We start from the raw sequence: 19,943 nt of genomic DNA, 5'->3' as shown, positions 1-19,943 counted from the left end.
TCGGTGAGTGCTCCGACTCCAACGCTGAAAATGGTGGAGCCAACAATCTCAGGCTCTCACCACTGCTGGACCCCAGTGGGAGAGAGCAAACGCGTCACAAACATGGCCACGCGGTCAGAGTACCAGATCGTAGGATACTACACGTCTCCTTTCGACACGCTCATCTCAGAGAGTCACAATGCTCGACAAACGCATATTTCATCCACCACTCATCAGCACCGTTCGTCTTGCTACTCGGATAGAATCACTGCTCGGAAAGGTGGTAGCCTGATGCACCGTCCACGTCCAACCGGAATCACCACCTCGAGCTAAGACCTCAATAGGATGCTACCTTGAAGGAACAGATCTGATCACGTGCTAGACAAAGCCCCTAAGAAGTCTGTGGACGCGTTAGATGCCTCAAAAAGCTAAAGAGTTGAAAATCCATTGTCCGATCTCACGAGAGCATTCAAGAAAATTCATCATTGGTCCAGAGCATTATTAGTGAGGATGGAATGGCGAACCGCACAAGTAGGGCTGAGCCAAGCCCCCCGTTGCTGGGGTGAACAGACGTAAATATTGAGTACCACGGTCCGACCCCTGCACCCCACGGTTCCTCAACACCCAGTCCTAGAACTGTGTCTCCTAGCTCATATCATATTATTTTACTCCTCGTTGCATTTAGAGCCGCGCTGTTCCAACATTCACCTGTCATTGTCGCAAACACCGCTCGCTTCAAGGTTTGGTTGATAAACAAAGCCTGGCGCCATGCCTGGCACTACGGCCGCTGAGCCGCCTTCGGTCACTCTTTCATGTAAGCCCACATTATACGTCTAACTGGTTCTTACTGAGCTTCTCATAGTTGCCAACAACTTCTGGGGCAAAGATGACGCCGGCGTCGGTCCTATGCTTGAGCGCTTGCACAATGCCAAAGTCACTTCGGACGAAATGAAGTCATTCTACACTGGTATGAGCATCCCAGGGCCTTCCTCTGAAGTATTGCTAATGAGCTACAGCACGGGCGGCAATCGAAGACGAGTACGCACGGAAGCTCCTCCACCTGTCCCGCAAACCTCTCGGCTCCTCCGAATCAGGCACCCTGCGAATGTCACTCGACGTTATTCGGGGCGAAGTAGAGGCGATGGGGAAATCACATCAGAGCATTGCTGCTCAGATGAAGGTGGAGCTAGAGGAACCGTTGACAGCATTTGCCGGGGGAATGAAGGAGCGCAGGAAGATCGTGCAGGGTGGGATCGAGAAGCTGCTCAAAGTTAAGACACAGCAGACTATTGCCGTGAATAAGGCGCGCGACCGATACGAGCAGGACTGTTTGAAGATCAAGGGTTTCCTAGCACAAGCGCACATGGTGATGGGCCATGAGGAACGGAAGAACAAGGCTCGACTGGAGAAGACGCAGATACAACTGTCGAGCACGAGCAGCGAGTACGAGGCTGCTGTCAAGGTTCTAGAAGAAACCACCGGGCGGTGGAACAGGGATTGGAAGGCCGCTTGTGACGTATATCTCTCTTCGACTTGTTATGGCGAAGCTAACATGTCGGACAGAAATTCCAAGACCTTGAAGAAGAGCGCATCGACTATATGAAGAGCAGTCTGTGGAACTTTGCAAACATCGCTTCGACTGTCTGTGTGAGCGATGATGCAGTAAGTGGTATTACATTCTAGTTCTCAACGCAACCTCTAACATGCGTAGTCATGTGAAAAGATCCGGCTATCCCTAGAGGAATGCGAGGTCAACAAGGATATTATGAGCTTCATCAAGGAGTGCTCAACTGGACAAGAGATCCCCGACCCACCAAAATTCATTAATTTCTGCCGCGGAGATACTACCGATACCGCCTCTGAAACATCTGACGAAGGAGCCTACTCTGTAGCCCAGTTCCAGAGAACGATGAATCCAGCTTTCCGAACATCATCGCCACAGCCCTCTGTTTTCGAATCTCACCACGATCCTAACAATCCACTAGCACGAGAGATGGGACTGAGGGATACGAGACCAGCTCCCCTGCAAGAGCAGATTCAAGCGCAGCCATCCCAGCCAGTTCAGCCAGTTCAGCCAGTTCAGCCAGTTCAGCCAGTTCAGTCAGTTCAGTCAGTTCAGCCAGTTCAGCCAACCCAGCCAGTCCATCCAACCCAGCCTGTCCAACCAACCCAGCCTGTCCAGCCAATCCAGCCGATGCAGCCTCCCCAACATACGCAACCAGCAAGAGGAATCCAGCCAGATCCGCGTCTAGTTCATGCTCAACAACAAGCTCATCAGCAATATCAGCAAAGCCAGGTGCCTCACAATGACTACCCTATGGATGGTATGACACAATTCTGCAGGATTGGACCGCCCTCCGAGCGAACCACTATTCCGAGTCCCGCTCGCCCTTCAAGCAGAGACTCTCATAGCGACTACTCCAACCCAACTTCGTTCTCGAGCATCGAGCCGCCAAGTGGATCAGCGTCTCCAGGTAAACCATTGACCCCAGCACCACCACCCGTGGTGGAGGAGACTCAGGTTCAAAAGAAGAGGGGATTCTTTCACAACAGTCCCTTCAGTAGAAGAAAGAGCAAGCACGACAAGGACCAGGGGGCAACATCAATTGCGCCAAGCAACCGAAATACTTGGGGTCCAGCATCCAAACAAAACAACGAAAATATCAGTCCGACTCGGCCATTCGGAAAGGGTACTCGTGGCAACATCCTTGGAGGCGAAGCTCGCTCGGCAAGCCCTGAGCCAGTTGATCCTAGAGCCAGTTTCCAGCTCAACATTGGCAACAATGTTTTTGACGTGGCATCTCCAGATGCTCGCAAACAGAAGAAGTCACAAAAGGACGAACAAGAGGATATGGATCCAATCGCACAGGCGCTTGCAGAGCTCAAAGGCGTCACTAAACAGTCTTCTCTGCGTGTATCGGCAGACAGATATCACGGTCTCGCTACCCCGGCGCCTCCTGGGACACCAGGCGTGAGCTCAACACCTGTCGGTGGTATGCCTACTCCTCTCACAAACGCGGCGCTCAATGCCGCCCAGCGAGGAACACCGCCACCATCATACGACCAACCGATATCCCGACTTGGAGCTCCACAGCCAGCTTTCACGTCCCGCCAAATGCAGCAGACAACGCAGAAGTATATTGACCAGAAGGCCAACATGTTCAACACAACCTCTCCAGCACGTCCAACCTATGAAAATCGTAATGGAAGCACCAACTCAAGCTCCCGACCACCTACTCGTGGTGCAACGCAGCAAGAAATGACTCGATCTGCCTCCCCTGCTCCTCCTCGAGCTACCAGCCCGAGGCCAGGGCTTTACTCAGTACAGACTCCTCAATCGCCTGCTACATATCGTGCAGTATCGCCAAATCCCTATGCTGCATCGAATGCAGGAGGGCGACCCCGAGCACAGTCTACCAGCCCAATTAAACAGCATGCAGGTAATCATACGCCACGAGGCTCGTATTCATCATCTCGTGGTGGATCGCCGGGCCATGCTAATGTTCCTCGCGCTGTTTCTCCCCAGCCTCCCCAACCCGCTTTCGCCAACACACGGCCAAACTCTCGTGCAGCAGGTCCACCATCTCGAGGGGTTAGTCCAGCCCCCCAATTCCGTCAGTCGTACGACCGGCCTAGCAGCTCAAGGGGAAGCGATATGAGAAGTGACATGGCCCTTCAACTCGCGCCAGGCCCGGGCAGTGAGCGAGGAGACGGCAGTGTCTACGGCGGTAGTCAACGGGGTCGAGGGGGTGGTAGTCAGCGGCCACAAAGCTCCTACTACGGCGGTGGAGGCAGTGATCTTGGATACGTTGGAAGTGTGTCAAGCCAACCTAGTACGAGGGTGAGGAGCAAGAGTGTTGCCGAACCCAGGCAGTACACGAAGGATGGACGGATGGTTCTTCACTACTGTAAGCGCCTTCCCTAGCCTCGAGATTCGCTATTAGGATTACTAATAATATCTCTACAGCTCGAGCCATGTACATGTACAACGCCCAGATCCCCGAGGAACTTTCCTTTGCGAAAGGTGACATTCTCGCCGTGTTGAGGTTGCAAGATGATGGGTGGTGGGAGGCTGAAGTTGTAGGGAGGAATGGCGGTAGGCCTGGTCTTGTGCCCAGTAATTACTTGCAGAACTGTTGATGTGGAGTCTTGTTTTGTGTCATGCTTTGAACTCTTCAGGGCGTCTCCAGAAGAACGTCGAGCGATGTTGCCATGTTACTTTTTAGGTTTGTTTGGTGTTGGGCGTTGGCACGCGGCTGCGCTTTGGGCTTTTGACTTCTTGCACTCTCGTGGCATTGATGGCAGCCGAGGATTGTAGTATATGGGAAATGGGAAATTGCACATGATGACATAGTTATGATAGAGAAGTGAGGTACACTTGTTCATTGTGAGAAGGATCTCGTGCCCTCCGTCTTGAATTACTAAAGTATTTTGGATAGTCTGTTTCCAAACTTGTATCCTATTGTACACACCTACCCGAATAGACAAATCTTCGGGTCATTGATAACATGCTATAGCCCCTGGATTTTTTACATTTATTACCACACCTTGAACCCTTTCCACGAGCCGCCAAGCTCTAGTCCAAAAGCTCAACCCTCACGACTCCATCTTCTGCCTTTCTCGTCGTCAGCCTCGTACCCGTCTTCACTCTTAACCTGCACTTCCGCCTCAACCCTGATATCAGTCTTCCCGTCTGTCTCATCCTTGATACCTGTCTTCTCCTCCACCTCAACACTTATCTCCGCCTTAACCTCCACTTCAGCCGTTACTTCGTCCTTCTCTTCCACCTCCGCCTTCAACTCGAACTTTTCCACCCCCTCCAGCCTCTGCTCGTTCCTTAATTTCACCCTCTCCCTGTCGGACGTCCGAAACGGAAGCCCAATCCTGCCCTTAATTCCCTTCTTCTCCTTCTTAGCACCTACGACCTTATCTTCTTCAGCCTCCTCTTTCTTCACCCCTAGCCCTAAATACACCTCCACATCCCTCAAGCACACATTCCGCCACGCATCGGGCACCTTCAAACTATCAACTAAATGATCCTTGAAATCTCCATACGCGGTGTAGACATCTCTCCAGCTTAACTCCTCCCCACAGATATCCATGGCTTCATCGATGTTGAGGATGTCGATGCGGGCCCAGTGGGAGGATACAGCGTCGAAGAAGAGGCTGCGGAGGGCGGATGAGGATGGGTGGTTGAAGGGAGAGTAGAGGGGCGCGGTGTGGGTGCAGATGTATGCGATATCAATTGGACGGATAGGAGAGGAGAATGCGCTGATGTAAGGGTCTAGAGAGTAAGGAATGAAGTATTGGTGGAGTTTGTGGAGCGCGGCCGTGCGGAAGGAGAGTGCACCGAGTTTGTCGCCTTTGTGGTGTTAGCATTTGTGCTTCGCTCGGCGTAATTACATCAGTCCTAGTCTCGTAGATAGGGAAGGTGTGAGATTTCGGGAGATCGAACATACCCAGCACCCAAGCTTTCGCGTGACTAGGAACCATATTAAACCCCTCAATCAACGTATTCAAGCTGTAGATATTACTCTGCATGAAGTCCACAAAATCCGCAAACACACGAGGGTCTTCATCGGCTAATATAATGCGGTTCTCATTCCCTTCCTCCCACTGCCCGTAACATGCAGCGCGGAAGAAATTGGAGTGCTGGCACAACAGCGAGCGTTTCAAGAACCAAGTTCGTTGGACGCAGAGGCCGCCATCCCGACTGGCGTGTCCGACGATGACCTCGATGAGGGGATCCGGCTCGGGGGGGCTGGGAGGCAATGTCAATTGGGGGGAGCTGGAGAGGGGGGAGAGTAGGGAATGGATGCAATGTTTGGACGACATATTGGCGTGTGGGGGAGGCTTGGGGAGCCACGGTGTATTTCGTTAGAGTTTGGAGTGTGGAAATATTGTAGGGCGTTTTGGCGGGGGAATTATTCCCGTTGTGGGTGAGGACGCGCGGTCACGTGATGATTGTGGTTGTCACCTGGGCACTGATGCAGTCCTATGATGGAATTTTTCACAGGGGATCGCATTGGTTGGGATGGGATTTGTGTAAGCCATAATAGCGGAATAATCGGTTCACATCCTATTACCTAGAAGACGGCTCTGGAGAAAGAAAATGTCCCCACACATCCTGACTCTTAATCCGTGAAACAGTACTCTCATAGATCTGGACTCCAACCCATTACAAATGAGAAGGAAGTATTTTCATGCTACTCGATGATTGAGAAAGCAATCTAAATAGAAGTCGAGTTCCTTGAATGCATTCGATTGAGCCTGAGCATAGAAGCTCGAAGTGAGGTTTGGGGTGTGGGAAATCGTCTAGAAGTCTCCGCCCACAGAGTGTGTCTATAAGAAACCGCAGGCTATATTTCCGCATGGTCCTTTAGAAGGCCCCGCGTTGTCTGGCCAGTAGTCTCCCATCGTTGGGTTACTGATATGAATCTGCCGGGGTGTGCCGGAGCTGTAAGGAGAGGGCTCAGCATTTTTCATGCCGAAGGACTAAAAGGAGATGTCTCAGACGACAAGTCATATTGCACATATCTTCTGGTCTCACTTGGATTTCCATTTTATGCCTCCTCCTTTATTCACTTCTGCTGAAAGAAGTTAATTCGGGGTGCACTATCTGGCTTAACAACCAAGTTCCAAAATTCAACCTTGAGTTCAGCTTTCTCTCCGCACTCCTTCATTGAATTAGAATACACGTGATATTTGTCGTTCTTTTCTCTTTCCTTCTCGAACGCCATGCTTCTTTCAGAATTCCCATATGAAACTCGCTTTCCCAATTCTTAGAAAGCGCGAAGCAATGTCCCTAAGCCAAGCATAGAGTCATCATGAATCTTGGGTTTGAAGTGGCCAATGGGAAGAAATAAGGTCGAATAATTAGTGACCGGCTTTAAGCCATGGGATTGAAGTGACCATACAGAAAGTAAGGTGCTGAGGATGGAATGGGTAGCAATTCGTCACTTCTAGAGCATCATTTCTGCGAACCCTCATGTCCCCACCAGGTCATCCTTTTTCGTGCCACAGCAAGTACGGCTTACTTATGAGTCAAAATCCCACGGAGAAGAATAAATAGTGAAGCAGCTCATCCTCATCCATCATTCTGAGCAGCATCAACTCTCAATTCAAATCAACAACTCATCAAGCATTGCAACTTAAGTTTCGGACGCCCATCAAACCATATTCCAAAATACTCAAGCAATCATGTCTTCCCCCTTCCCATCGTCCGCCAAGCCTTCATCCCAAATGAAGGCAGAGATCGCGCCTGTCGCGTTGAAATATGTCGCCCTTCCGACCCCCCTGCCTGCAATTACCAGCACATCACACTCCACTATTGCTTCCGAAGGCATGCATCTTCCCTGTCGCCGCTGCCTTCTAGAGGCAAACCCTGGTGAAAAACTCTTCCTCATCGGCTACGACCCTTTTCCGGCCGACAGTATAACGCCCTATCGGGGAAATGGCCCTATCTTCGTCCATGCCCACGACTGCCGCCCCTTCGATGGCAAAATCTTACCAGAGACACAACTGCAAAGGCTGCTATCCTTGAGAGCTTATGATGAGAAACACATGATGGTGGCGGCGGAGGTGATCGAGGGAAAGGAGCTAGAGAGTGTGGCTGGGGGGATGTTGGCGGATGAGAAGGCCAGCTATATAAACGTGCACAACGCGAAGCCTGGGTGTTTTGCTGTCAGAATTCAACGGGCCTAGTGGGCGAGATTACTACGAAGTATTGAGAGGCAATAGCACAAAGGGCTGGTCAACTGGACTACTTTCGTTGAAGATCCCAATAAATTGATTATCCATCATTCCTTTCAGTGTGTCCAACCGTTAGTTACGGAGCCTTTTGGAGGTTGTATAGTACAGTTACGGAAGAGTCGGCTGTTACTAACTAACTGTACGGAGGAGATGACGTCAGTGTACAGTTTGGATACAGTAACTAAAGTATTATGAAGTAATTGCGCTGAAGCTAAAGACTATACCTAATTAGGAAGTTATAATACCCCTTGTAAGATCTACAGTTATTAATCTTACTAGTAACAGCAATGTTATGTAACTAATTCTTCTGCAGTTAAGGAGCCTCTATTATTAACACTAATAGTTAATTCCTTCTTATTGTAATAGTCTTCTTAGCCTGTAAGAAGCACTGCTTGCACTCACATAAGGTTGCTAGGATTAATAGGAAATTAAGGGCAATGTTAATCTTAAAGGCAATTCTAACGTTATAGCAGGCATTATTTAGGTGCTCCTTAGCCTGGGTATCTTGCATATGCTTTAAAGGAGTTGCTTCACGCGAGGACGGCCTAGATGGGCTAGGTGAGGCCATGCGGGCCTTCTCTAAGCGTTGGGATAAGGCATGTGAGGATAAGGCCCGCAAGGATGGGGCCTACAAGGTGGTAACACGCTGAGATGACTATGTTATTAATTAGGATAGGAATTAGGACATCATAATAGGCAAAAAAATAAGGCAGATAGCATAGTTGCTAAATTTGTTAGAAGATTGCTAACAAAACAGGCACTAACTGTATTCTCCGCATTAATCTCTGAACACAAGCCCCCTAGCCCTCAGCAACCTGCCTTTAACTGCCCAAAACCACTAAAAATCCTATATAACTACTGTAAACAGTTAGTACAGCAGCCTCATGTATAGTACAGTATACTGAGTAGATGCCCTGTACGTACGTACGTGACCAAAATCAGTGTACTGCAGCACTGCACTATTAGGTGTACTAACGGTTGGACACACTGATTCCTTTAGACCGTCTTTTTTTCCTGTACCAAAGAATATAGTTCTTTTCGAAGAGATCTCACCTTGGTTCCTATTTTGCCATCCCGGGCAGTCTAGAATTGTTTCAAGGCGGTCGTCTTGACGAAGCAACTAGAAAGGACGTGCAGGTTTCATTAATAACTCAATACGCGTTCAGACCAACCCTATGCTGTCCCCCCCTGATAATTTTCTATTCTTTGTGGTTTAATACCATTCTCAACTTCAAGTTCCAAAATGCGTAACAATATCTTTACTTCAACCAACTTAACTCTTACCTTTGAGTGACGGAGAGTTTCTTAACCCATGAGTGCTAAAAATGGCAAGCATGGTAAAGGAAAAGAAACAGACGATTCTACCACTTCATTCAGCCTCCTGGAAATTAATTCATCATCTAGGTTCTGAGGTCCCACCTTCTCCATCACGGTCGGACTCCCCAGACTCCCAGTTTCTCACCCATTACCTACCATCTCCCCAGAACGCACTCGCAAGTCAATCCAGCTTCTTCCGCCAATTCCCCAGACAAAGGCCCTATCCTCTTCACGTCTTGGTGCAGAACATCTACCATTTCAACTACATCCACATGTCCGGCATTCTCACCACAGGCGCCAGTGACTAGATTCTCCCAAGCCTGAAAGCTTGGCTACTCGAGGGTCGACTGGGCGTCTGTTCCTCCAAAACCACACGATGCATATCCGTGCCGGTTATTTCCACGCACGCTTCGCCCTTCCGTCTAGTAGCTAGAAGCCCATAGCTGTTCCCCCGCAACAGCCCAACCGAGTCGTGTTGATCACGCCAGTGGCCATGGAATGTGTATGGTAGAAATGTCTACGACTTCGAAACTCAGAAAGCTCTTCCTGGATGTGATAGCCACTTTCTAGACGAGAAAATGTGGCGTTTTTAGAATGAGGGCCATATGGATGAGAAGTATTTGAAGCGCATCTCGGCTTGGAAAGGAGTTTATATTTGTGTTACGGGATCAGAATGTCTGAAGGAGGAAGGGGCATATTTGACGTAAGTTAAGGTTGAGAAATTGGCTGTGAGGGAGAAGTTAGTGGGTGGATGCCCTTGAGGGGGAGGGTACAGGTAGTGAAGATAGGGAATACTTTCATTGTACTGGGAGTGTATATGAGAGCAGGCATCAGCATTAGGTAATGTCACCTCTTCCAAGGCCTCTCAAATCCTGAAGCAGGATGGAACAACCACTTCATCTCCTTTACATTATTGGCTTGAGGTCATGGCTTTTATTCTACTCTTCATATCAAATTACGCCCACTCTGCTAAGTATCCCGAAGTATTTAAGATAGATGTGGGCCAAAGGAACAGTATCGAACCTACGAACCCCATCTCAACAACCTCTTCCCCTAGTTAGTCTATTGTTTGGCACCTCTCAGATCAATCCCCTTTGGTCCGATCTCCAACTGAAGTCTCATCTATTCTCTCTCGGACGGTACCTTAGGGTAATCTGACCGCACCAATAACCACAGACTATTTTCCGTCACTCTAGATCTCCCTCTTGCATATTTTCATTACCCCACCCGGTGTCTTCGCTCTGCTCTAATTCCTGCTACCTTGAGCCGTATGACTCTCCTTCTCGTCTAGTAAGAAACCCCCCGGATACCGAAGGTTCAGAACCATTAGCGTTACCTCTCCACCGCTTACCGGTATTACGCTTTCTGAGCGCTATGTCGAAGCTTCGAGATCGGAGCGGTGAATTTATAGTCTGGTCCCGCTCATTCTCGTCCTCGGCGTTACTAATACTTGGAGTTGGTTGATGCTCGTTGCCAGAATCTTCAGGGAGGCAACGAACCATATTGTATCCGCTTCGAGTAGCCAGTGCTGGAAGCGAGCAGATGTCGCAACTAAGGAAACTCCGAAATCGTACCGGTTGTGTCAGTGTGAGCTATGTATATTGGAGGAATATCAAGTCTCATGAACTGAAGAGAGTAGATGTCATCAAGCTGTGGGAGGTCACGAACTTACCTTTGGTTAGTACGAATAAGGTTCAGGTGGAAGGGAAGGAATATAAGGTGTTATCTTAGCATCGTGGTTATGAAAAGGCGGAGATTGAGCGACAGTAAAGGCGAAAGTAGCAAAGGACTGAAGGAGATCGGTGGAACACTTACGTTTCATCCCTGAGATAAGTGGATAGAAAGATAGCTTTATCGCGCATTTAATTACTATGTTGGGAACTTGAATAAAAGTAGACATAAGCCGAAACTGACGCTCCAGGTTAAACTCTTGCTTGGTAGACAGTATTTAATGCATGCATCACGGCAGCGAACCAACAATTATATACTATTTTCATGTCGAGATTGTGGGTCACTCCTTTCATTAGTTTTAAAATTATGGGAAGACATGGGGACAGTCAGTTTTGCGGAAAAGAGAAGTAGGAATGGATGGAAACGCAGCTCATCTCAGATCCGTCCTAGACAAGGAGAATTGCACAACACCTTCATCCCAAGGCCTGACTTGTTTAGGCATCATTTCAAATCAATAGAAAACATGCAGGCCCGTCTATGCATAGTCTTGTAGAGAGAGTGAGCTTAGGCTGTTCTGCTCTTCGACCTAATCCCGAAGCGCGAACGCGAAAGAGCATGAGATCTGGCGACTGCGGGTCCAGGTTTTCCCACTCCGGCAACAATTGTGGCGAGCACATCATCGAGTGCTCCCACTGGCTAGGCGAGAATAAAAGAGGCTCACTATAGCGAAACGGTGAAACGCATCTTCACCACAGGGTTTTTGCCATCGCAAGGGCGCGATGGAACTTGAGGGAAAGTTAAGGCCTCATAGTGATTCCTTAAGACCGAAGGTGAATGTTTTATAGTGATGGTTGAGTGACAACGAATGCTTCGGGGTGATGGCTTTTAGGAGAGAGCGAAGGGCTCATGATGAAGGTCTTCGAGTGAGATTGAAAGATTTATGGTGATGGCTATTGATCAAGAGTAAAAGACTCAGGACGACAGCTCAGAGCATCTTTGTGCCCTTTTGCTCAGTTTGATGTAAGGGTGTTGGAATGATCACGCAAGCAAAAGCCGAGGCTATGATCTGGAAAGACATGGAAAAGCCCGAGACCGCGTTGAAACTGATCAAAGGCATATGAGAAAGTCGCGTACAATACTATGCATTCACGCATCTGCTTTGCAAGAGCACTCGCGGCTGCTTAAGACTTGCTTACCTGACCTCGAAAAGTACGCCCTTTGTGAAGTGAAGAAGCCGAAGTATCACTTCTCCGGGCTCTTCTTCTCCTCATCCTTAACAAAATCCTTACACATCTCTCCCACACTCTCTTCTAACCCCGTCCAACCCTCCCTCCCCATCCACTTCAGCAACTCCTCAGCTCTCTCCCTCGGCATCTTCATCCTGTCCTCCCCCAAACCTTCGATATCATCCCTGAACTTTCTCTCCGGATACGACTTCCGATAAATCGCAAGAATCTGGTTCCAATTGAAAGGTTCAGCGAACCCAAAGAGACGCTCGGAATCCACATCGGAGTAGATAAGTGCGGCGATATGGAGGAGTGCGTCATCAATGGTGTCAATGAACCATTCTGGGAGGAGATGGAGGTCAGTACGGGTTGGGTAGAAAGTTGGAAAAAATGATGAAACCAAAAGATGAGCAACCTACGGGGTGGAATGATGTGAGTGATGGCATCGAAATTCTCACCAGTGAACACGGCATGTGCTGCGAACGAGGACGGACAAAGTCAGCGCAGTCTTTCAAAGTTGGGATCTGGTACCTCGATGTTTTGTCGCGTCAGGTAACAATCTCAAACACCACCTAGGTGGTATCTTAGATGTTTACAGTGAATTTTGGGACAGAACATTGAGTTTGTACCCGGGACTTCGTACCCCATGCGATCGTTGAAGGGAAGCCTTGTTTCTCTGGGACTAGGACTCTGCTGAAGTTTGCGTTTGGAAGCTGTATCAATGGCGTCAACGTCCGCCTTGTTCGCAATATCTAATCAATGCCACTATTCCTTCGCATGAAGAATTGGGAGAAAAAAAAGTGACACTTACAATAGAATTAAATACAAACCCTGGCTTTTCTTCCCTCACCCACTTCCACATCGCCATCTCCGTCTCCGTCTTAATCGCCGCATACATATACAGACCTTTGAAGCTCTCTGGCTCGTCTTCTGGATGGTTCCACACTTTCTTTACGGCCACCTCGTTGTACGATGTCTCATCAACTGAAAAGTCGGTATTGGGACGAGGCATTGTAGCGGCGATAGAGGATGAGGTATACACAACCCTCTTAATGCTCGGGTTTTTGGCAGCAGCTTTGAGAGCATTTAGGCCGCCTTTAATTGCGATAGGGATTGTTTCCTCGGGTATTTGACCGGTGAGGGGGGAGGCGACGTGGACGAAGCCGTCGCAGTCTAGATTGGGGAACAGACAGTGGTAAGCAGGAGGGTTGGGAAGAGGGTGCAGGTGACTTGCCTTTCACGACATCATCGTAGCACCCGTCGAGAGTCATATCAGGGACGCTGACAAGTTCGAACTTGGCATTCTTGTGCTTGTTGGTGAAGTAATCTGACAGCCAGCTTGCTTTAGCAACATCACGAACGGCACCTCGGACATGATATCCGCGCTCAAGAAGCTGGTCAGCGATGTGGCTACCAATAAGGCCGTTGACGCCGGTTACAAAGACGAGAGAATCTGGGTTGAGAGCAAGCGTAGGCATAGTGAGAAGGGGGGGCACGGTGATGAAGTAAGCAGAAAGGGGGTAGATATCGAAGTGTGTCAAGCGTCTGGAAAAAGTTGGGGAAACCTGTTAAGGAGTGGGGAAAGAGAGAGAGAAGAGTGGTAGGAGAGTAAGAGAGTGGAAGGGGTGAATTTAAATAGTCCACTTTGTGCGGGACATGACCACCACAGCAAGTCCAGCGCCAAGGTGGAGGATCCGGCTGATAAGCCAAGGATGGCGTCCTCGCGCACGAGCTAACTGAAAGAGGGAAGGTGTACGCCTGAAACTCTTGGCTGATGGGCGGAGGCACGGAATTCGCAACTGTGACTGCTGACTATGCAGCTCAAGGAGAGAACATTTAGGTTATTGCTTCGTTTAACTGAAATTTTGGAGACGGACCGAAACCGTTTGGCGACTTGGGAGAGTGGGAAGGCATTGCGAATTCCAGAAGGAGTGGGTGGAGCCTTGTGCTTCACACACCTGAGAAGTAAGACTGTGGGTTGGCGGAAGAACATTTGACGATCGCGCGTGGGTTAGGGTTCAGAGAGCTCAGCGGGAATGCCGGTGAAAGGTCTAGGAACCAACGAGTCAGCTTCAAGAAAACACGAGGCTACGCATGAAACGCTCGTGTATGCCGCAAACAACCCTCAGTCTCTGAGCGTACAACAATGCTTTACCAATCAGCAAACAAAACTATCTCCACCGCTGTGGATTCTTGCGCTTCCTTGTAAGCGACCCACCCCCCTTCTATCAAGCCCCCAGAACCAGCCTTGACAAGGTGAATTAATTGCATGCCACGTCCACCACCCGCTGGGTCTCTTTTCTTAGCTCGACCCAGCCATCCTTCTCCAATCGGACGATTTTCCCATCTATGCATATACGTCGCCACCTCGCATCCTCCTCTTTACCCTCAAATTGAATCCGCAGCCCCTCGATATTTTCGTAAAGGACAAAGGGATCATCTACATGCTTGCCGCCTTGATACGCGAGACCCATGATCCTCATCACCTCATTACCATCAGTGGGTCCGAAATGCACCAGATGCAAACTTCCATCGAGCGGTTTTGAAGCAGGAGAAATTTTGAACGTCTTCTCGAGGTTGGATACCATGGTGGCGAGAACGTACATATGTTCTTCCTTCTCAAGCGGTGTCCAATTGTTGCCTCTGAGTATGGAGACCTTAGCCTTGTAAGGGTGTGGCATGGAACCATCAGCGGGAAATAAGGCTTCTTTCGCAGCCATTTTGAACCTTTCCACGCCGAATTTCCGGTACTCCGCCGTATCGCTATCGGCGACTAAGGAGGCGTGCATGGCCCAGCTACAAACGACTGCCCCGTGGAGAATTGGGCTTCCGGTTTGTGGATTTTTCGGTAGTTCTTCTTCGCTGCGGGCTTCATTGATGAGCAAGCGGGCTCCGAGAGAGAATGTTGCTGTGAAGATGGGTAGTGGTTGGTAGTTGCCCAAGGCGAGAGCTTTTAAACCCCATGTATTCTCCCTTCCGGCGTTGATAGAGTGGTATAGCGCATTTGCAGTGCCGAGGGGGAGAAGTACAACTTGAGGAGGCTTGTATTCCACGGATGCCGGTTTGGATAACAAGCCGTTAACAAGATCGATAACTCCACCATCTCCAGACAACAAAATTATGCGGAGAAGAGAGCCCGAGTTTGCTTGAGGAAAGAAGACGTCGTTCGTAAGATCATGAATACTCGTGGCAGATTTAGTGGGGTGTATTTTAAAAAACCTGTGGGAGTCAGGAAAGAGAGCACGCAGTAGCGGCTTGACTGCCTCATCGAAGAAGGTATCTGCTTTCCCTGTCCCAGAGCCAGTAGATACCACAATGTGGATTTCTCGGTCGTTCGATATGTTCATGGGCGGAAGATTCGGAGGTGGAGAAGTCGCCTTCGAGAATTTGAGTTGGGGAAGTGCGGTGGGATTGGCATCATCGTGCTCGACGTATATTACAGTCGAGGAAGTTCCGTCCGGCCTTGGAACCACTGCTATCAAGTTTATCAAGTCGACTGTCCGCTCCTCGTCCTTATCATCACTGCTGAAGCTGAAAGGCCTTGGTGTTGACATGCTCGTTTGGCGTAGCACTCTACCTACTATTCGTCAATATACTATTCGTCAATATGCGCGTCTTTCGGGAAGGCGCGTTGCCTGTAGTTGTGAAGAGCGAGTCTCCATTGCAATCGGTAATCCAATGTCTCGGCATAACTGCGCGCGTCGCACGGGCTGGGATGCGGCATGCTGTGCTCGTTAGCGGTATCACATGAGCGGGTCTATCCTGTTGTTCCGGCTGGTTCCATGGTTTGTTATTAGCCAGTAATGCTGGAAATATAGTAGGAGTACGCTAACTAAACAGAGATAGCACAGTGTTAACTTGCAAGCTTTCTTCTGTTGGCAAACACTGCACTGGAGATATATACGTATGACAAAGCTCTTTGCATTCCTTCTCCCAAGGCTTCACCTTTCACATGGGAGAATATGTAACAGCCTAGCAACGCTAGCGAAGTCACACCATGGTATTTCTCTTATATGGAAAATCTTACGCATTGGCAGAAAGAAGCAAGACGTACTAGATTTACCGTCGTGAAGATATTCAATTGCCCCAACGTTTTAAGGTTGAAAAAGCAAACCTTAGAACTGGGGGAGCTCGTGCTCAACACGGACGGCGATTTGTCATGCTTTCAGCTTGCCCCACTAAGCATCGTCACTAAGCCCAAAGCGCTCGCAGGACAGAAACCACTCCAGCAAACCGAAACAAAGGTTCTATCCAAGAATACATCGTGAGCTCTGTCTTTAGACACGATTCCTCTCCCATTACTTTTCTAGCTTGCATAGCCGCTTATTAAATTTGCGCGAAAGAGCTCCCGCATTGAGGAAAGGTGTCAGGTCAGCCCTAAGCTGAGCAACAGCCAGCACCTTACGTCATCTTTCGCATGGCTGGAGCTTCCCAACTTGGCCCAGGTATCTCGCTCGCTCGCTCGCAACGCCGCGGCACCACCTCAGCTGTATATCAGTCACACAGCCGCACAGCTGACTGACAGACATCTTCAAGTGCCCATTAAATCACTAACACTTGACTCCTACACCGCTCAACACAACCATCAACCGTTTCCCTTCATCACGCGGCGCAACCGCATGTCCCGCAACCACACCACCGCTTCCTATGCGTAAACCCCCCGTCCCTCCGTCCAATACACCACCACCCCAGTGCACGCTTCCAAAATGAACGGCTGGGTCGTCTTCATAATCATCCTTCTCCTCGCCCTTATCGGTGGCTACGGCGGCTGGGTAGTTTGGTCGCGGCTCCGAGCGAAACGACTCGGACTCTCACCACCCTCACTCCTTCCCTTCGCGCGATCCTCTCCACCCACTAACTTCCCCGCTCCCGCCCCTGGCGGCATCCGCGGTTGGATCGACACACAGGTACGGAAATTCAAGAACCGCAACAACCGCTATGCAACAGGCGCTTACGAAGAGCCGTCGACGTACGCTGGCGGTGGGCGAGCCCGCGGCGCAGGCCACCGGCTCGATCCGGATGAAGCTTGGGATGCGCGCGTCGGCAACGAGGCGTATTATGAGGAGCAGGAACTTGGGCTGCATGCGCCACAGGGTGGTAATGGGAGTAATACGTATGGTGGTGGAGGATACGGTGCGCCGGAACCGGGGGTAGTGGCGCAAGAGCCGGAGCGCGGAAGGAGTCGGACGAGGGAGTATGATGAAAGGACGCTGGATGATGGGAGGAGCGGAAGGGAGAATCCGTTTGGAGACGAGAATGCGGCGAGCTTGAGGGGTGTGAGTCCGAGGCCTTTGGATCAGGGTCAGGATACGAGTTATGGTGGCGCGCAGCACCAGCAGCCAGCCCAGGCTCATGCGGGAGATAGCCCGACAGAGAGGAGGAGTATGTTTAGGGAAAATATGTGAGGCTAGGAATGAGTGAGAGGGTAAAGGTTGTTACGGGTATATATGTTACACTACGGTTGTTGAGGTAAAAAAGGTCCATTTTCCCATTTTCGACCCAGGTCAATCATCTTAATATTTCGTCTTGTCGGTGCACCGGAGGTTATTGGATGTCAGAAGCACGGTGAATTTCTATTCGCTATGCCATCAAGCCTCATGCTCTGCCGAGACGTCAAGTATCCTCATCTTGACGAAGTAGCACGAAAGAATTATTGGGATCTCGCTTCAGTAGCTCCCCCTCTTTCCCCTTTGACGCCTGCTTACCCTTGGCCCTCTTTTTCTTGGACTGGGGATGTTCCTGCTCCTTGATACCTAGATCGGCGTATATATCCCTCAGACAAGAGCGCGTCCTGGCGTGATTCCAGGAACTGCGAGGCTTTGCTCCTACTGAAGGGAAGTCAGCAAGGAGTGGCAGGCTAGATAATAGGTTATTCAATTCTTGTAAGACACCGCAAACTTCCAAATCGTTAGAGGCTCCTAGGTAGACAGAGATACATTGGTGCAAAGTACGGAAGGAGTACAGGACTGCCTGAACACAGGCGCTGAGTTGCACGTACTTCCACGTACTATCAAATTGGCTGTGCACAATATGGGTGAATGCACTGGCGTTGTAAACAGGTCGGTATAAAGTTTGGAGGTCATTTTGGACAAATCGAACGGCTAGGAGCCTCCAACTCTGTTCTATCGCTAGTCGATCTTTATAGCGCTCTAGCCAGGCTTGGAGGTAAGAAGTTGTGTCGCGAAGTTCGTCGATTATCTTCCCCCGAGGATAAAATTCATACTGAATGGACTTCATTGAATGCCCACGACGCGTTGTCTCACAAACAAGAGAAGACTTTTGATTCAGTGCAAACAGTGAGTACGCCAGGATGCGGTTATTGCGTCCATGACTCCATGCCGAAGCTTCATTTGGGTCTTCGAATAGCGGTGGGAGAAAGATTTCTGGAAGGTCAGGCAGGGTTGTGCCTGCAATAAACGATGGGAGCATCTGGTGAACAAACTCTGCTATTCTAGCGTCGAGGGTCCGCACAACTCTATCCACTTCTCGAGACCAGAGTACGTAGGGAAGATTGGGGTCATTGTTGGCATACCGTGCTTTGAAATCAAGGTATTCTGTGAACTCAATATTGCAAGTTCGTGCCGTAAGTAAACTTTCCGCGAACGTTGCATAGGGGTTGTGAATCATAGCGTAAGCGAGAGGGACGAGGCTCTTCAATTTCAGACGATTACGTATGTCGGCGGTAGGGTAGGCGTGGATGCTAGGGTCGCCCTCTAGGGTAACACCTCTAAAGAACGCGATCAACACTTCGTGGGTATATTCAAAGCATATTAGATCAGTATCGCTTGTGAAGATGATACGACCAGTTCCGAGACTGGCACAGTGTGCACACCAGTCGTCGGCTTCACCGGGGACGGTCCTCGTGATATTGTCGAACTCGGAGCCACGTAAGGCTTCCAGTAACGAAGGTGCAAGAAACGGGTAGTTCACTGACCCTAGCTTCTGCGGGATGGGACAGCCGGCCCTGTTGTTAATGGCCCTAAACGTGCTCATCTGCTCAAGGCCCTTTTTCAGCCTTAACAGTCTTTCTTCCTTCTTCGAAACTGGCAAAGCTCCATCAAAGAAAATATGAGATCTAAGACAGCTGAAGTCAGCTAAGATCGACTTAATATACGCGGGCAGGTGTCATGCAGCCGTAGTGCATGCCGACAGCGCACCACCATCGCGCAACTAACCTCGGTTGAATGTTGGATGTAGTACAGACGGGGAGAACGAACATATTACAAAGCCAAATATAGAAAGGCGAGAAGATAGGAAGTACATGTCCACCAATTGATCCCTGTAAAACGGCTCGGAAAGGCCTGCACATCTCGAAACAGTATTGCATGACAACGCGAAGATTGCGTCTCCCCGAGACTTATCGAAGTTGGAATGCTGTCCGTTGAACCAAGTAGCTATGACCACTTACATTTTGATACTGAAATTCTCTTGCAGGCTCCTGAGCCAACGGATCGCTTCCTGGTTAATATGGCGGTAGGATGGAATGCCAAGAGGACACTTCTTCCCTGCCAGATGGTAGGCATGATATGCGAGGGACGGTCCGTCGATGATGGCCGTGTGACCATCCAACTCCTCAATCTTGTATCGGGCGGCGTATGGCTCCAGGCTTATTGCCAAGCCACGGATTCCCATATTGAAAGGTTGAAAAAGACTGAAGCAAAAAAGATGGGTTGCCACCCGAGTTGCTAAGGTACGGATTTCGGAGCAGTTAGAATGTCGAAATGAAGTTTTTTATTGAAAGACAACAGTGCTCAACTTTGTTGAGCGCAAGCGACCGTATGATGTGCGGCACAGGCTGGGGACCCTGGCCGAGACCGAGCAATTAATTTTCCTGGCGAATGAATCGAAGCCATCAAGCAGCCTTATGCAAAGGCGGCTGCCAACTTGGAGCTTGCTTGTTGTCGCAAAGTCTGAGAGCTGGCGTTGTTGATGTTGTTGAGGAGGGAGAGTGGAAGAAAATAAGGTGTAGTCGAAACAAGAAGGATGTGAAGGCGCAGA

The 19,943-nt window shown here is 49.7% G+C and overlaps 8 protein-coding genes across 8 annotated transcripts; 4 read left to right on the top strand and 4 right to left on the bottom strand.

Moving 5' to 3' along the window:
- Positions 1-597: 597 nt before the first annotated feature.
- BDR25DRAFT_257757 (uncharacterized protein) lies at positions 598-4,335 on the top strand. Its single transcript, XM_033686500.1, has 6 exons — positions 598-793; positions 842-946; positions 996-1,495; positions 1,543-1,641; positions 1,691-3,887; positions 3,947-4,335. The coding sequence occupies exons 1-6, from the start codon at positions 748-750 to the stop codon at positions 4,117-4,119; spliced, it is 3,120 nt and encodes a 1,039-aa protein (XP_033550197.1). The 5' UTR covers positions 598-747; the 3' UTR covers positions 4,120-4,335.
- Positions 4,336-4,898: 563 nt separating this feature from the next.
- On the bottom strand, positions 4,899-5,670 carry BDR25DRAFT_167467 (uncharacterized protein; the record flags this gene model as incomplete). Its single annotated transcript, XM_033684100.1, has 2 exons — positions 4,899-5,341; positions 5,439-5,670. Coding segments are annotated over 2 exons (675 nt in total), but the record flags the coding sequence as incomplete, so codon positions are not given.
- Positions 5,671-7,221: 1,551 nt separating this feature from the next.
- Positions 7,222-7,683, top strand: BDR25DRAFT_323923 (uncharacterized protein; the record flags this gene model as incomplete). Its single annotated transcript, XM_033692129.1, has 1 exon — positions 7,222-7,683. One exon carries the CDS (start codon positions 7,222-7,224, stop codon positions 7,681-7,683), a length of 462 nt encoding a protein of 153 aa, XP_033550195.1.
- Positions 7,684-11,811: 4,128 nt separating this feature from the next.
- Positions 11,812-13,568, bottom strand: BDR25DRAFT_131274 (dihydroflavonol-4-reductase). The gene is made up of 5 exons (XM_033683847.1): positions 13,180-13,568; positions 12,757-13,118; positions 12,589-12,658; positions 12,365-12,421; positions 11,812-12,287 (listed from the first exon to the last, which is right to left on the bottom strand). The coding sequence occupies exons 1-5, from the start codon at positions 13,421-13,423 to the stop codon at positions 11,962-11,964; spliced, it is 1,059 nt and encodes a 352-aa protein (XP_033550194.1). The 5' UTR covers positions 13,424-13,568; the 3' UTR covers positions 11,812-11,961.
- A 504-nt stretch (positions 13,569-14,072) lies between these two features.
- Positions 14,073-15,808, bottom strand: BDR25DRAFT_131272 (uncharacterized protein). The gene is made up of 2 exons (XM_033683846.1): positions 15,779-15,808; positions 14,073-15,719 (listed from the first exon to the last, which is right to left on the bottom strand). Exon 2 carries the CDS (start codon positions 15,497-15,499, stop codon positions 14,207-14,209), a length of 1,293 nt encoding a protein of 430 aa, XP_033550193.1. The 5' UTR covers positions 15,500-15,719; positions 15,779-15,808; the 3' UTR covers positions 14,073-14,206.
- Positions 15,553-16,600, top strand: BDR25DRAFT_352762 (uncharacterized protein; the record flags this gene model as incomplete). The annotated part of the gene is made up of 5 exons (XM_033695058.1): positions 15,553-15,645; positions 15,684-15,745; positions 15,811-15,909; positions 15,994-16,209; positions 16,291-16,600. 5 exons carry the CDS (start codon positions 15,553-15,555, stop codon positions 16,598-16,600), a joined length of 780 nt encoding a protein of 259 aa, XP_033550192.1.
- Positions 16,396-17,454, top strand: BDR25DRAFT_131265 (uncharacterized protein). The gene has a single exon (XM_033683845.1). The coding sequence runs from the start codon at positions 16,652-16,654 to the stop codon at positions 17,348-17,350; it is 699 nt and encodes a 232-aa protein (XP_033550191.1). The 5' UTR covers positions 16,396-16,651; the 3' UTR covers positions 17,351-17,454.
- BDR25DRAFT_387534 (uncharacterized protein) lies at positions 17,429-19,908 on the bottom strand. The gene is made up of 2 exons (XM_033698063.1): positions 19,354-19,908; positions 17,429-19,020 (listed from the first exon to the last, which is right to left on the bottom strand). The coding sequence occupies exons 1-2, from the start codon at positions 19,575-19,577 to the stop codon at positions 17,559-17,561; spliced, it is 1,686 nt and encodes a 561-aa protein (XP_033550190.1). The 5' UTR covers positions 19,578-19,908; the 3' UTR covers positions 17,429-17,558.
- Positions 19,909-19,943: the final 35 nt, after the last annotated feature.

Source organism: Lindgomyces ingoldianus (genome assembly GCF_010093535.1).
Source record: "Lindgomyces ingoldianus strain ATCC 200398 unplaced genomic scaffold BDR25scaffold_9, whole genome shotgun sequence".
In the NCBI taxonomy this organism is placed as follows: domain Eukaryota; kingdom Fungi; phylum Ascomycota; class Dothideomycetes; order Pleosporales; family Lindgomycetaceae; genus Lindgomyces; species Lindgomyces ingoldianus.
This window is presented reverse-complemented; position numbering and strand designations above follow the sequence as displayed.

Coding starts and splice junctions, on each gene's coding strand:
- BDR25DRAFT_257757 (XM_033686500.1), top strand. CDS start 748: ATGCCTGGCACTACGGCCGCTGAGCCGCCTTCGGTCACTCTTTCAT. Junction 794..841: donor GCCTTCGGTCACTCTTTCAT/GTAAGCCCACAT, acceptor AGCTTCTCATAG/TTGCCAACAACTTCTGGGGC. Junction 1,496..1,542: donor ATTGGAAGGCCGCTTGTGAC/GTATATCTCTCT, acceptor CATGTCGGACAG/AAATTCCAAGACCTTGAAGA.
- BDR25DRAFT_131274 (XM_033683847.1), bottom strand. CDS start 13,423: ATGCCTACGCTTGCTCTCAACCCAGATTCTCTCGTCTTTGTAACCGGC. Junction 12,422..12,588: donor CCCTTCAACGATCGCATGGG/GTACGAAGTCCC, acceptor CCTCGTTCGCAG/CACATGCCGTGTTCACTGGT. Junction 12,288..12,364: donor CACTCACATCATTCCACCCC/GTAGGTTGCTCA, acceptor ATCTCCTCCCAG/AATGGTTCATTGACACCATT.
- BDR25DRAFT_131272 (XM_033683846.1), bottom strand. CDS start 15,499: ATGTCAACACCAAGGCCTTTCAGCTTCAGCAGTGATGATAAGGACGAG.
- BDR25DRAFT_131265 (XM_033683845.1), top strand. CDS start 16,652: ATGAACGGCTGGGTCGTCTTCATAATCATCCTTCTCCTCGCCCTTATC.
- BDR25DRAFT_387534 (XM_033698063.1), bottom strand. CDS start 19,577: ATGGGAATCCGTGGCTTGGCAATAAGCCTGGAGCCATACGCCGCCCGA. Junction 19,021..19,353: donor GAGAATTTCAGTATCAAAAT/GTAAGTGGTCAT, acceptor CAGCTGTCTTAG/ATCTCATATTTTCTTTGATG.